Raw genomic sequence first — 15,667 nt, 5'->3', positions numbered from 1 at the left:
ATGGAGTTAGAGTTGAAAGCATACATATGGTTGCTGCTGAGTATTTTGTAAATAAATTTAGTTTCCACCCAAGAAGTGTCTGCAGATCAACTGTATCACTAATAGTACAACTCAGCCACCCTACAACAGTTCCCTTGAAAGATATTTAGTGAAGCAGATGAATTTTTGCAGCTTCACAAATGACCAGATTTATTAAATCAAGCTCTACTATGCTATGGTGGAATTTAAACTCATGGGGCAGAATTTTACAGCCCCGTTTCAGCGGGGACGGGGCCGTTATAAATCCCATTGACGACAGCGGGAACGTAAAATCCCGCCGTCGTAAAATTCTGCCCACGACCTCTAAATTGAGAGACCAATACCTTAACCATTCAATTTTACACTAATATACTAGTGGATGTTTCATAGCTCACTGCTAAAAAGTGAAAATGTTTTGTCATGTCTCAAGCACCTTTTGCTTATGTTCTTCTTGGCAACTGAACTCTGGTTGGTTGTGCTTTGCTGTCGATTAGAGATCAGGCTACATCCTAGAAAGAGAGGAGCTGAAATTCTTCATAAGGAAGACAGAGTTTTGATGGACTTTGTGACTGAGTTTGATGACCTATATAGAAAAACGTTACTGGTCTTGTAACATAACTCTAACTCTAAATTTAGTGCGTACATAAGTCCTAAGCCTAACTCTATCCTAAACAATTTTTACCTTTGCACTAACTGGAATCCTAATCCAAGTAATAATGCTTCACTAGCCTAAGCATCTGCCATTACCAACAGCAAGTTTAATCCAACCACTTTACCAGTGAAGCCAAGACATAGTCACAGCACCAGGGCAAATTCAAGTTCTCTAAGAGTAAAAGCTGTGAATAAGTACAGAGGAGATTTACTAGAATCATATCAGGGATGAGGGATTTCAGCACTAGAAAAAGCTAGGATTGTTCTCCTTAGAGCAGAGAAGGTTAAAAGAAAATTTAATAGAGGTGTTCAAAATGATGGGGGATATTTGATAAAGCAGATAGAGAGAAACTGTTTCCAGGAGAGACAGTAAGGTGACCAGAGGATACAATTAAGGTGATTGATTTAAAAATCAGGGAGAGGAGGAGAATCTATTTTATGCAGCAGGTTCTTATGATTTAAAATGCACTGGCTGAAAAGATGGTTGAAGCAAATTCAATAGTAAAATTCGAGAGAATGTTGGATATATACTTGAAAATGAAAAGTGCAGGGCTATATAGAAAGAGCAAGGTATTGGGATTAATTGTGTAGCTCTTTTTGCATACCTGCCTAGGCAGGATAAATCAAATAGCCGCAATTTGATTCTATGAATGATGATTCAAATAGCTTTGATTAGGCATATTACTTTGCATGGGTGACATGATACAAGGTGGGTTGGGGTAACTCCAACAGTTACTCTAAGACAACATCCTACACAATCCATTAGGGGCTGTATCTTCCACTCTATTTTTTTTCAAAGAGCTCACACATGGTTAATAGGAGTAGGGGAGGAATCCAGATTTTCAATTGCAAGGTTCCATTATAAAAATAATGTGTTGTTCAAATCCCAACCACCTCCTCACATCAGGCTGCACAGTTCATAAAACTCATTAAATTTCTCTGAGATTTATTCAAAGCAATTTTTTTTTAAGCCTCAATTGTTCCGCTGCTTTGGAGAAAAGAATTAGAAACTCAAACACTGATTAAAGTAATGACGCAGATCATGTTGCTAATTGTTTCTTTTAAATTTTTGGTGCTGTATTTATGATTATATAAACCTGTAAAGTACCCATGGGGTCCACTGAGAGTTCCCAGGAGGAGGATTGATGGGATTTTTCAATCTGGTTTTCACCTTATTCTTTCATGGGATGTGGGTGTCAATGGGACAGACAGCATTTGTTCCCCATCCCTAATTCCACTTGGACTAACTGGCTTGCTTAACCATTTCAGGGGACAGTTAAGAGTCAACCACATTGCTTTGGGTCTGAAGTCACATGTAGGCCAGACCGGCTAAGAATGGCACATTTCCTTACCTAAAGGACATTAGTGAACCTGATGGGATTTTATGACAATCGATGATAGTTTCACGGTCATTATTACTAAGACTAGGACCAGGATTTTCTGGCCCCATTGTGGGCGGGACCCACCGTAGGAGATTTGGTGGCCCAGCCAAAAATCCATTGACTTTTGGCGGGACCGGACGATCCGGTCAGTGGGCGGGGTCAGAAAATCCCGCCCTAGCTTTCCATTCCAGGTTCTATTAATTGAAATTAAATTCCACCAGCTGCCATGGTGGGATTTTAACCCTTGTTCCCTGGGCATTCACTAGGCCTCTGGATTATTAGTCTATTGACATTACCATTACACCACTGTCTTCCCCCTGGGTTTTGGGTTCATTAGTCAATGCATGTGCCACTGAATCCAGTTTTATTGGACGGGTTTATTAATTGGGAGGTGGGGCAGAGTGAAGAAATCTTTTCAGTCTTCCGGCCACATTTTTTTGTCGTTGTGTGAAATAAACATTTTGAGCTCGATTGAAGTTAAGATGAGTCTACTATAGACCAACTGGAATGCTAGTGCTGCCTCTTTCCCATCTGTTGGTTTAAATCCCTGCTAGTTGCATTAATAAAAGGATCAATTCCATGGTCCTTCATCTGGCTTATTTCCATGGTAACTACAAATGGCAGCCTCTTCTCATAGAACCAGCCCTATAATGTAATCCCAATATTGTAACAAATCCTTTAATATTTAACACAACCCAGACCTCCATTTGAGCACATTCAAGAAAAACTATGATTTCTAATTTCAGCCTTCTTCATTAAAGCTAGCCCTCTTCCCCTTTTCTAATCTATCTTCTGAAAATGGTTTAGTTGGGAATATTTAGTTCACAATCTTGCCTTAGTTAAAGGCAAATTTCTGTCAAGGGTATGAAACTGTCCCACTCTATTTAGCATCTATTTCTGATGCTGCTTTACATTGGTACTCGTTCAAATATTATTGTTCCTCCTTTGGTGCCTTGGTTTAATTAATTTTAATTTTTGATAGAGTAAAATGCACTTAATTTTGATTAATTACGATGGTGTAAAAATTATCAAAAATGTTGAAGGTATTCGAACGGTGTAACCTTTTACAGATCTTCCTACTTCAAAATGGGAAAGCTCCAAATCCCAACTATTTACAGACTGTAATGAAAGAATGACTCTCTTTGCAAAACAGTAGTTTCACTCAGAGTTTATCACAGACTCTGTTTGAATAAAGACCAAATCTCAATGAATAATCACTTGAGACGTATTATAAAATGTTAGTTAATTTTCAGCTGCGACATACAAAGAATTACTACTTATTGCTGTATATAGAACGGTGACATTAAGGTAATAATACATCAACTGGCCTTGTCCTTCTTGTCAGCCATTGCTCAAGTGGTAGCATTTTCACCTCTGAGTTAGAAGATTGGGAGTTCAGGTCCCATCCCAGTACAAAATTTAGATGACACTTCAGCATTGTTACTAAGAGGGTGCTGCACTGTCAGGGGGGCCCCCTTTATGGAATCATAGAAATAGTTACAGCACAGAGGAAAGCCATTTTCCCATCGTATGCCAGCTCTATGCAATAGAAACTCACCTAGTCCCACTCCCTGGTCTTGATCTCGTAGCCCTGTAAATCCATTTATCTTCAGTTAATTATCCAATTCCCTTTTGAATGCCCTGACTGAATATGCTTCCACCAAATTTTCAGGCAGTACATTCCAGATCTTAACCATTCACTGCGGGGAGGGTTAAATGAAGGGGAAGGGGAAGGGAAAAGACCCAATGGCATAGTGGTAATGTCACTGGTCTAGAATCCAGAGGCCCAGGCTAATGCCCTGGGAACACCGGTTCAAATCCCATCGTGGCTGCTGGTGGAATTTAAATTCAAATAATAACTCTAGAATTAAAAGCTAGTCACTAATATCCTTTAGGGAAGGAAATCGTCTGGCCTGCATGTGACTCCAGATTCACAGAAATGTGGTTGACTCATAAATGCCCTATGAAATAGCCTAGCAAGCCACTCAGTCATATCAAACCTCTGCAAAGCCTAAAAGGAATGAAACAGGACGGACCGCCTAGGCACTGGAAAAAAAATAACAGCAAACACAGCCCTGTCAACACTGCAAAGTCCTCCTTACAAACATCTGGGCGCTTGTGCCAAAATTGGGAGAGCTATCTCACAGACTAGTCAAGCAACAGCCTAACATAGTCATACTCATCGTATCATACCTTACAGATAATGTCACAGACACCACCATCACTATCCTTGAGAATGTCCTGTCCCACCAGCAGGACAGACCCAGCAGAGATGGCACCACAGTGATATTCAGTCAGGAGGGAGTTGCCCTAGGAGTTCTGAACATCGACTCTGGACCCTGTGAAGTTTCATAGCATCAGGTCAAATATGGGCAAGGAAACTTCCTGCTGATTACGACCTACCGACTGCACCCCACCACTCCCCCGGTTATAGATCATGTTGAATACCAATTGAAAGAAGCACTAAGGGTGGTAAGGGTAGTAAGGGCACAGAATGTACTCTGGGTGGGGTAATTCACTGTCCATCACCAAGATCGGCTCGGTAGCACCACTACTGACTGAGCAACCAGAGTCCTAAAGCTGCTAATCTAGGTCTGTGGCAAGTGGGGAGGGAACCAAAGAGAGGGAAAAATCTACTTGATCTCGTCCTTACAGACTACCTGTCGCAGATGCATCTGTCCGTGACAGTATTGATAGGAGTGACCACCACACGGTCCTTGTAGTGATGAAGTCTCGCCTTCACATTGAGGATACCCTCCATCAAGTTGTGTGGCACTTCCACTGTGTTAAATGGGATAGATTTCGAACAGATCTGGCAACTCAAGACTGGGCATCCATGAGACACTGTGAGCCATCAGCAACAACAGAATTGTACTTGAACACAATCTGTAACCTCATGGCCTGTCATATGCCCCCACTCCATCATTACCAGCAAGCTGGGGGACCAACCCTGGTTCAATGAAGTGTGCAGGAAGGCATGCTCGGAGCAGCACCAGGCATACCTAAAAATGAGGTGTGAAGCTACAACACAGGACTACTTGAGTGTCAAACAGCATAAGCAGCAAGCGATAGACAGAGCTGAATGATCCCAAACGCAAAAGATTGTATCTAAGCTCTGAAGTCCTGCCACATCGAGTCGAGAATAGTGGTGGACAATTATAAAACTAACAGGGAGAGCAGGTTCCACAAATATCCCCATCGTCAATGATAGGGGAGCCCAGCATGTCAGTGCAAAAGACAAGACTGAAGCACTTGCAACCATCTTCAGCCAGAAGTGCCAAGTGGATGATCCTCTCGGCCTCCTCCTGAGGTCTCCAGCATAAGAGATGCCAGTCTTCAGCCAGTTCAATTCACTCACAATGATATCAAGAAACAGCTGGAGGCACTGGATGCTGCAAACGCTATGGGCCCCAACAACATTCCAGCAGATTTGTGCTCCAGAACTTGCCACGCCCCTAGCCAAGCTGTTCCAGTACAGCTGTAACACTGACACCTACCCGGCAATGTGGAAAATTCCCCAGATACATCCTGTCAGCAAAAAAGCAGGACAAATTCAACCCAGCCAATTACTGCCCCACCAGTCTATTCTCGATTATCAAAGCAGCAGGAGGGGTCATCGACAGTGTGATCAAGCAGCACTTACGCAGCAATAAACTGCTCACTGATGATCAGTTTGGGTTCTGCCCGGGCCACTGTTCCTCATCACAGCCTTAGTCCATACATGGACAAAAGAGCTAAACTAAGAGGGTGAGGTGAGAGTGACTGCCCTTGACATTAAGGAAGCATTTGACCAAGTGTGGCATCAAGGAGCCCTAGCAAAACTGGAGTCAAGGGGAAAAGTCTCCGCTGGTTAGTTTGATATCTAGCGCAAAGGAAGATGGTTGTGGTTGGTGGAGGTCAATCATCTCAGACCTAGGACATTGTTGCAGGAGTTCCTAACAATAGTGTCCTAGGCCCAATCATCTTCAACTGCTTCATCAATGACCTTCCCTCCTTCATAAGGTCAGAAGTGGGAATGTTCGTTGAAAATTACAGTGTTCAGCACCATTCGCAACTCCTCAGATATTGAAGCAGTCCATGTCCATCTGCAGGAAGACCTGGACAATATTAAGGCTTGGTGGATAAGGGCAAGTTACATTCATGCCACACAAGTGCCTGGCAATGGTCATCTCCAACAAAGGAGAAGCTAACCATTACCCCTTGACATTCAATTTTTTTCAAAAATACTTTCATGTAATTTGGCACTGCTGGCTGGACCAGCATTTATTGCCCATCCTTAATTGTTCTTGAGAAAGTGGTGAGCTACCTTCTTGAACCGCTGCAGTCCATGTGGTGTAGGTACACCCACAGTGCTGTTAGGGATAGAGTTCCTGGATTTTGACCCAGTGAGAATGAAGGAATGGCAATATATTTCCAAGCCAGGATGGTGAGTGGCTTGGAAGGGAACTTCCAGGTGGTGGTATTCCCATGAGTCTGCTGCCCTTGCCCTTCTAGATGGTAGTGGTCATGGATTTGCAAGGTGCTGTCTAAGGAGTCTTGGTGAGTTTCTGCACTGTATCTTGTAGATGGTACACACTGCTGCTACTGTGTGTCGGTGGTAGAGGGAGTGAATGTTTGCAGGTGGGGTGCCAATTAAGCGGGCTGCTTTGTGCTGGATGCTGTCAAGCTTCTTGAGTGTTGTTGGAGCTGCACACATCCAGGCAAGTAGAGAGCATTCCATCACACTCCTGCCTTGTGCCTTGTAGACAGTAGACAGGCTTGAGGAGTCAGGAGGTGGGTTACTCGCTGCAGGATTCCTAGCCTCTGACCTGCTCTTGTAGCCACAGTATTAATATGGCTAGTCCAGTTCAGTTTCTGGTCAATGGTAACCCCCAGGATATTGATAGCAGGGGATTCAGTGATGGTAATGCCATTGAATGTCAAGGGGCAATGGTTAGTTTCTCTCTTGTTGGAGATGATCATTGCCTGGCACTTGTGGGGTACAAATGGTACTTGCCACTTGTCAGCCCAAGCCTGGATATTGTCCAGGTCTTGCTGCATTTGGACATGGGCTGCTTTAGTATCTGAGGAGTCACAAATGGTGCCTAACATTTTGCAATCATCAATGGACATCCCCACATCTGACCTTATGATTGAAGGAAGGTTATTGATGAAGCAGCTGAAGATGGTTGGGCCGAGGACACTACCCTGATGAACTCCTGTAGTGATGATCTGGAGCTGAGATGATTGACCTCCAACAACCACAACCATCTTCCTTTTTGCTTGGTATGACTTGAGCCAGTGGAGAGATTCCGCCCCCCCCTCCAATTCCCATTGACTCCAGTTTTGCTAGGGTTCTTCGATGCCACACTCGGTCAAATGCTGCCTTGATGTCAAGGGCAGTCACTCTCATCTCACCTGTGGAGTTCAGCTCTTTTGACAATGTTTCAACCAAGGCTGTAATGGAGGTCAGGAGCTGAGTAGTCCTGGCAGAAACCAAACTGAGCATCAGTGAGCAGGTTATTGCTAAGCAGTGCCGCTTGACAGTATTGTTAATGACCCCTTCCATCACTTTACTGATGGCATTAACATCGCTGAATTCCCCACTACCATAGACAAGAAACTGAACTGGAGTGGCCATATAAATATTGTGGTTACAAGGGCAAGTCGGAGGCTGGGAATTCTGTGGCACGTAACTCATCTCCTGACCACCATCTACAAGGCGCAGGTCAGGAGTGTGATGGAATACTCTCCAGTTGCCTGGGTGAGTGTGACTCCAAACACTCTCAAGCAGCTCGGCACAATCCAGGACAAAGCAATCCACTTGATCAGCACCCCATCCACCACCTTAAACATTCACTCCCTCCACCACTGACACTCAGTGGCAGCAGTGTGTACCATCTGCAAGATGCACTGCAGAAACTCGCCAAGGCACCTTCGACAGCACCTTCCAAACTCATGACCTCTACCACCTAGAAGGACAAGGGCAGCAGATAGGTGTGAATGCCACACCTGCAAGTTCCCCTCCAAGCCACTCATCATCCTGACTTGAAACTCTATATCACTATTTATTTACTGTTACTGCATCAAATCCCTGGAACTCCTTGCCTAACAGCACCATGGGTGTATCTGCACCAGATGAACTTAAGCACTTCAAGGCAGTAGTTCACCACCACCTTCTCAAGGACAATTTGGGATGTGCAACAAAGGGTGGTGTTATTGCAAGCGACACTAGTATCCCATGAAAGAATAAAGAAGAACTTCCTATTTTCTACTCTCGTGTTATTCGTCTCTCCCAGTATTTTGGATGAATTTAAATTGAGGCCTTGGCTGCCCTCTCGTGCAGATATAAAAGATCCCACAGCTCTATTTTGACCTGGGTGTCCAAGCCAAGAATGATTCCTCAACCAATATTACTAAAACAGATTATCTGGCTATTATCACACTGTTTGTGGAAATTTCCTGCATTAAAAACAGTGAGTACACATCAAAAGTACAGCATTCACCGTATGTGTTTTGAGACATCCTAAGATTGTAAAATACTCTATATAACTGCAAGTCTTTCTTACTGAAACATTTATTTAAATTAATAATGTGCATTCTATTTATAATATAATTCAGGGTTTACTATATCTCAACTTTTTGTATTTGCTTCGATTCAAAAAGCTCAACAAAAGATCAATTAGACCAAGTCCAGTACAAGGTTCTCACTTCAAGGCTCAATGTTCATGTGCTGTTCTGGCTTCCCACACGTAGAGTTTTTGGTGTTTCTCACTGTTTTCAGTGCTGGTAGATCACAAAGGAAAATGCAGCAACGATCCCTGTGAGAGCAGCTAGCTTTGCATAAGACAATAGGGGGCTTTTTTGCTGGAAGTATTTCACAAACCCGGGGTTGTCCTGCTGGAAGTATTCCACGAATCCTTTCTCCTATTTAAAAAAAAAGTAAAATTCATTAGTGAATGAGGCACCATTGATGTTTGCACCTGTCTTCAAGATGTTATTGTATATGCACAGTCAGGTCAGTTTTGTAATTGAGTGCTCCTGGTCAGTTTATCATGATGGACACACATGTTGAGAATTTGGGCATGGAGGCTAAACGCACAAATGATTCGCAGGCCATGAATTCCCTGCCATTACTTTATTGGGTGGAAAGTCATGCAGCCGTGAGTAACTTGTGTGAGAGAGATCAATGTGGCCGCATTTCTGACATGTGAGCCTGTTGAGTGTAACTCTATGCTGGATGCACTAAATTGATTTTCAATTAAAAATTAAATTACATTTTTCCCACTAAACATGTTATGTATATAATTGTCGATTTGCTTTTCTGTATGCAGTGATTAATGTGAACAGAGCAATGCAGACAGAAAGAAATTACAAGGCCGTATTTCTTAGTTTAGTCTTAATTCCTTCATAATTCTACTTTGCTACTGATGCATAAAGAAAAAAATAAATCAGTAAGAGTCATGTGACAAACCTTGAGTTTGGTTTAAAAAAGTTTTATATTGAGACTTTTGCTGTATCATTGCAAGGAGTTTTTTTTAGCTAGAGAATTTCTCCCAACTTCTAATAAATGTCTCCATTATCTTTTTTCAGTTTTGTTTCTAAGAGATTACTCCATGAAGTAGTTTGTTCCAAGGAGAGGAACTGAGAAAGGGGAAGGGGCAGGGGTCTGCCATTTGAGGCACACACAATCAAGAAGGGGAGAAACACAGCTTCTGTTCAACTACTAACCTGAGTTGGACATAATAGACATTGGCATTTCACTACAATAAGGAAGTACATTTGAATGGTATGCTGTCATGGCTTCCAGCACCAAGCCAATGAGGAACTGACAAAACTAGGGAGTGTAAAACGAAAATCTATAGATGGGCAATAGAGTGGTAGATGAAATTTATTACACAGTCAAGTGCAAAGCGCTATCCACTGGAACAGAAAGTGAGTATTGTAAAATTATTATGGGTGACACAAGGATCTAGAAGATGTTAACATATGAAAGTAATGAATAAACAAAACCAAAAACATGCTGAATATGGTGCCAGATTAGATGGGTACAAGTCAGATGATGCCATGTCAGAGATCAGATCTCAGTTGTACTTCCTTTTGGCCACTAAGGCATCAGTAAAAGATTGAAACCCTGCAGTGGTGCAGAGAAGAGCCACAAGGGAAATCATTGGGGACATAGGATTACAGTGTGAAGAAATACTAGAAAAACTAATTCTTACACCTTGAAAGGAGGGTAAAGAGGGAAACTTGTGGAGGTGTACAGTAACTAAAGACAGACGTGAGCACTACTTCAAGCTAAGACAAGACTTGAGGACAAGGGAGCATAAGCTGAAACTGGTAAGAAGCAGATATCAGAAAAGGACTTTGTCACACAAAAAGTGACCATTTTCAGTGATGGGTAGTAAAAACCTCACATTCATGCCAGGTGTGATTAGCTGAGGTGACGGGAGAACAGGATTGGTTTCTGGAAGAGTGAACCCAGGGAGAGCAAATTACCTCCCTATTTGAACATTTCTTGCCAATGCTGTCGAGCTGCTTGCTCACTTGGCACAGAAGTTAATGCCTGGGGTGAAAGTAGTGCCTTCATTGTTGAGTGAACGTTCCTCAACCGAACATACTAACCATATAATAACATTTGAGCAAATAACTCATCAAGGATCACCCGCCGATCGGTTCATCCACAAACGAATGCAAAAGAATGGGGAATAAAAGAAAGTAAAGCTGACAAGGGGTTTAAGCTTCTGATGAAGTGTAAAGTTTCCCCCTTACCCAGCCACCGTTCTCCTTGATCCACGCCGCTTTGTGAGTCCAGGTGTATTGGGCCACGCACTGGGCTATCTCCTCAACCAGTCCCTCCTCGGGAATGCCGCTGCGTCTCAGGCGCCTGACCAACGCTCCACAAAAGACGTACAAAGCCACGAGCCTGCCCCAGTTGTCGGTCCCGTCGGTGTAGACCTCCCGCAGGAGCACCGGGAGCGCCCGCTTCGCCTCCTCGACCGAGCCGACGTTGAGTTTGTTGACGCAGAGTTCGAATTCCTGCCTCTGAATTCCCTGGAGGAAGGTGGCAGCCTTGCGCAGAGTTTCCGCCGCGCTGTTGGGCGCAGGAGCCGCCGGGGATCCCTCCAGCGCAAAGGTTAGGTAATCCTTGACTAAAGAGTAGACGAACCCCTGGGAGTCTGGACCTTCATGGCCCATAGTGAGTCCTGGTCTCTGGGCTGCTTCCGCCGTCTCTGCAAAACCGCTTCAATATATACACCAGCCCCGCGCCTTCCAAAAACCCAATTACGCATCAAAACCGAAAGGAGGAACCATCGGTTTTGAATAACCTCGGATTTTCCATTTCGATAATTCAGTCCCTGTCGCTGAGCGCCGCCCACCTTCGGTCCGGAAAAAACTCCACTCTCAGTCCCCGCCACACCATGGAAACAAGTGGAAACGTGTTTTGCCGGAAACTTTAACCCGTCCAATGCTAAGAGACCGTGAGGACAGAGGAGCGGGAATCAGGCCACTCGGCCCATCGACTCATCTCAGCCATTCCATCCTGGAATCGTCACAGAATAAAAAGCAACAAAAAACTGTGGATGCTGGAAATCCCAAACAAAAATAGCTGGAAAAACTCAGCAGGTCTGACAGCATCTGCGGAGAGGAGCACAGTTAACGTTTCGAGTCCGTATGACTCTTCAACAGAACTAAGGAAAAATAGAAAAGAGGTGAAATATAAGCTGGTTTAAGGGGGAGTGGGACAGGTAGAGCTGGGTAGACTCAGCAGGTGTGGCAGCATCGGTGGAGAAGAAAAGAGTTGACGTTTCGAGTCCACGTGACCCTTCAACAGAACTGTGTGTAGTTAGGAGAGGGGTGAAATATAAGCTGGTTTAAGGTGGGGGCCGGGGGGGGGGGAGAAGTTGAGGGTGGGGTGGTTGTGGGGACAAACAAGCAGTGATAGGAGCAGATAATCAAAAGATGTCACAGACAAAAGGATCAAAGAGGTGTTGAAGGTGGTGATATTATCTAAGAAAAGTGCTAATTAAGAATGGATGGATCCTTTTGTCTGTGACATCTTTTGATTATCTGCTCCTAGCACTGCTTGCTTGTCCCTACAACCACCCCACCCTCAACTTCTCTCCCCCCGCCCCCCACCTTAAACCAGCTTATATTTCACCCCTCTCCTAACTACACACAGTTCTGTTGAAGGGTCATGTGGACTCGAAACGTCAACTCTTTTCTTCTCCACCGATGCTGCCAGACCTGCTGAGTTTTTCCAGGTAATTCTGTTTTTGTTTTGGATTTCCAGCATCCGCAGTAGTTTTTTGTTTTTAGAGCTGGATAGAGGGCCAGTGATAGGTGGAGATAACCACAAGATGTCATAGACAAAAGGACAAAGAGGTGTTGACGGTGGTGATATTATCTTAGGAATGTGCTAATAGGTGACATTAAGGATAGAAAGCAGGACGAGCAAGGTACAGATAGCCCTAATGGGGGTGGGGTGGGGGGAACGGATCGAAATAGGCTAAAAGGTGGGGATAAAACAATGGATGGAAATACATTTAAAAATAATGGAAATAGGTGGGGAAAAAAATCTATATAAATTATTGGAAAAAAAAGGGGGGGATCGGAAAGGGGGTGGGGATGCAGGAGAGAGTTCATCATCTAAAGTTGTTGAACTCAGTATTCAGTCCAGAAGGCTGTAAAGTGCCTAGTCAGAAAATGGGGTGCTGTTCCTCCAGTTTGCGTTGAGCTTCACTGGAACATTGCAGCAGGCCAAGGACGGACATGTGGGCATGAGAGCAGGGTGGTGTGTTGAAATGGCAAGCGACAGGGAGGCCTGGGTCATGCTTGTGGACAGACCGAAGATGTTCCGCAAAGCGGTCACCCAGTCTGCATTTGGTCTCTCCAATGTAGAGGAAACCGCATTGGGAGCAGTGAATGCAGTAGACTAAATTGAGGGAAGTGCAAGTGAAATGCTGCTTCACTTGAAAGGAGTGTTTGGGCCCTTGGAAGGTGAGGAGAGGGAAAGTAAAGGGGCAGGTGTTGCACCTTCTGCGGTTGCATGGGAAGGTGCTGTGGGAGGGGGTTGAGGTGTAGGGGGTGATGGAGGATGGAGGAGTATCCCGGAAGGAACGATCCCTGCGGAATGCCGCTGGGGGGGTGAAGGAAAAATGTGTTTGGTGGTGGCATCATGCTGGAGTTGGCGGAAATGGCGGAGGATGATCCTTTGAATGCGGAGGCTGGTGGTGTGATGATTGAGGACAAAGGGGACCCTATCATTGTTCTCGGAGGGAGAGGAAGGTGTGAGGGTGGATGCGCGGGAGATGGGCCGGACACGGTTGAGGGCCCTGTCAACCACCGTGGGTGGAAAACCTCTGTTAAAGAAGAAGACATGTCAGAGGAACTGTTTTTGAAAGTGGCATCATCAGAACAGATGCGACGGAGGCGAAGGAACTGAGAGAATGGGATGGAGTCCTTACAGGAAGCGGGGTGTGAGGATCTGTAGTCAAGGTAGCTGTGGGAGTTGGTAGGCTTGTAATGAATATTGGTGGAAAGTCTATCACCAGAAATTGAGACAGAGAGGTCAAGGAAGGGAAGGGAAGTGTCAGAGATGGACCATGTGAAAATGATGGAGGGGTGGAAATTGGAAGCAAAATTAATAAATTTTTCCAGGTCCAGACAAGAGCATGAAGCAGCACCGAAGTAATCATCGATTTACCAGAGAAAGAGTTCTGGGAGGGGGCCGGAGTAGGACTGGAACAAGGAATGTTCCATATACCCCATAAAGAAACAGGCATAGCTGGGGCCCATGCGGGTACCTATAGCCACACCTTTTATTTAGAGGAAGTGAGAGGAGTTTAAGGAGAAATTGTTCAGTGGGAGAACAAGTTCAGCCAGACGGAGGAGAGTAGTGGTGGATGGGGATTGTTCAGGCCTCTGTTCGAGGAAGAAGTGGAGAGCCCTCAGACCATCCCGGTGGGGGATGAAGGTGTAGAGGGATTGGACATCCATGGTGAAGAGGAGACGGTTGGGTCCAGGGAACTGGAAATTGTTGATACGATTTAGGGTGTCAGAGGAATCACGGATGTTGGTGGGAAGGGACAGGACAAGGGGAGAGAGAATGGAGTCAAGATAGCAAGAAATGAGTTCCATGGGGCAGGAACAGGTTGACACGATCGGTCTGCCGGGACAGTCCTGTTTGTGGATGTGCTGTTGTTGTCTGATGTACTGACCTCTACCTTGCAGAGGCTGAGTGTCAACTCACAGACACTTCCTCCACCCCCCCTAGACCATGACCCCACCAATGAACATCAAACCATTGTTTCCAGGACTGTTACTGACCTCATCTCCTCTGGAGATCTTCCTTCCACAGCTTCCAACCTCATAGTCTCCCAACCTCGGACGGCCCGCTTCTACCTCCTATCCAAAATCCACAAACAGGATTGTCCTGGCAGACCGATCATGTCAGCCTGTTCCTGCCCCACGGAACTAGTTTCTTGCTATCTTGACTCCCTTCTCTCTCCCCTTGTCCAGTCCCTTCCCACCTACATCCGCTATTCCTCTGACACCCTACATCATAGCAACAATTTCTAGTTCCCTGGCCCTATCCGCCTCCTCTTCACCATGGACGTCCAATCCCTCTACACCTCCATCTCCCACCGGGATGGTCTGAGGGCTCTCTGCTTCTTCCTCGAACAGAGGCCCGAACAATCCCCATCCACCACTACTCTCCTCCGTCTGGCTGAACGTGTTCTCTCACTGAACAATTTCTCCTTAAACTCCTCTCACTTCCTCCAAATAAAAGGTGTGGCTATGGGTACCCGCATGGGCCCCAGTTATGCCTGTCTCTTTATGGGGTATGTGGAACATTCCTTGTTCCAGACCTACTCCGGCCCCCTCCCACAACTCATTCTCCGGTACATCGATGACTGCTTCGGTGCTGCTTCATGCTCTCGTCTGCGCCTGGAAAAATTTATTAATTTTGCTTCCAATTTCCATCCCTCCATCATTTTCACATGGTCCATCTCTGACACTTCCCTTCCCTTCCTTGACCTCTCTGTCTCAATTTCTGGTGATAGACCGTCCACCAATATTCATTACAAGCCTACCGACTCCCACAGCTACCTCGACTACAGCTCCTCACGCCCCGCTTTCTGTAAGGACTCCATCCTATTCTTTCAGTTCCTTCGCCTCCGTCGCATCTGTTCTGATGATGCCACTTTCAAAAACAGTTCCTCTGACATGTCTTCCTTCTTCGTTAACCGAGGTTTTCCACCCACGGTGGTTGACAGGGTCCTCAACCGTGTCTGGCCCATCTCCCGCGCATCCGCCCTTACGCCTTCCTCTCCCTCCCAGAACCATGATAGGGTCCCCCTTGTCCTCACTTATCACCCCACCAGCCTCCGCATTCAAAGGATCATCCTCTGCCATTTCTGCAAACTCCAGCTTGATGCCACCACCAAACACATCTTCCCTTCATCCTCCCTGGTGGCATTCCGCAGGGATCGTTCCCTCCGGGACACCCTGGTCCACCTCTCCATCACCCCCTACACCTCAACCCCCTCCTATGGCACCTTCCCATGCAATCGCAGAAGGTGCAACACCTGCATCTTTACTTCCCCTCTCCTCATTGTCCAAGGGCCCAAACA

The 15,667-nt window shown here is 45.4% G+C and overlaps 1 protein-coding gene across 1 annotated transcript; it reads right to left on the bottom strand.

The window, feature by feature from the left end:
* Positions 1–8,591: 8,591 nt before the first annotated feature.
* LOC144668426 (bcl-2-related protein A1-like) lies at positions 8,592–11,419 on the bottom strand. Its single transcript, XM_078530470.1, has 2 exons — positions 10,803–11,419; positions 8,592–8,957 (listed from the first exon to the last, which is right to left on the bottom strand). Exons 1-2 carry the CDS (start codon positions 11,226–11,228, stop codon positions 8,811–8,813), a joined length of 573 nt encoding a protein of 190 aa, XP_078386596.1. The 5' UTR covers positions 11,229–11,419; the 3' UTR covers positions 8,592–8,810.
* Positions 11,420–15,667: the final 4,248 nt, after the last annotated feature.

Source organism: Cetorhinus maximus, chromosome 26, assembly GCF_964194155.1.
Source record: "Cetorhinus maximus chromosome 26, sCetMax3.hap1.1, whole genome shotgun sequence".
In the NCBI taxonomy this organism is placed as follows: Eukaryota; Metazoa; Chordata; class Chondrichthyes; order Lamniformes; family Cetorhinidae; genus Cetorhinus; species Cetorhinus maximus.
Note: the sequence above shows the minus strand (reverse complement) of the source record. Positions and strands in the feature narration are given on the sequence as shown.

Excerpts from the sequence above, each read along its gene's own strand:
- LOC144668426 (XM_078530470.1), bottom strand. The coding sequence starts at position 11,228 with ATGGGCCATGAAGGTCCAGACTCCCAGGGGTTCGTCTACTCTTTAGTC. Across the intron at positions 8,958-10,802 it reads TCAAGGAGAACGGTGGCTGG|GAGAAAGGATTCGTGGAATA; the intron begins GTAAGGGGGAAA and ends TTTTTTAAATAG.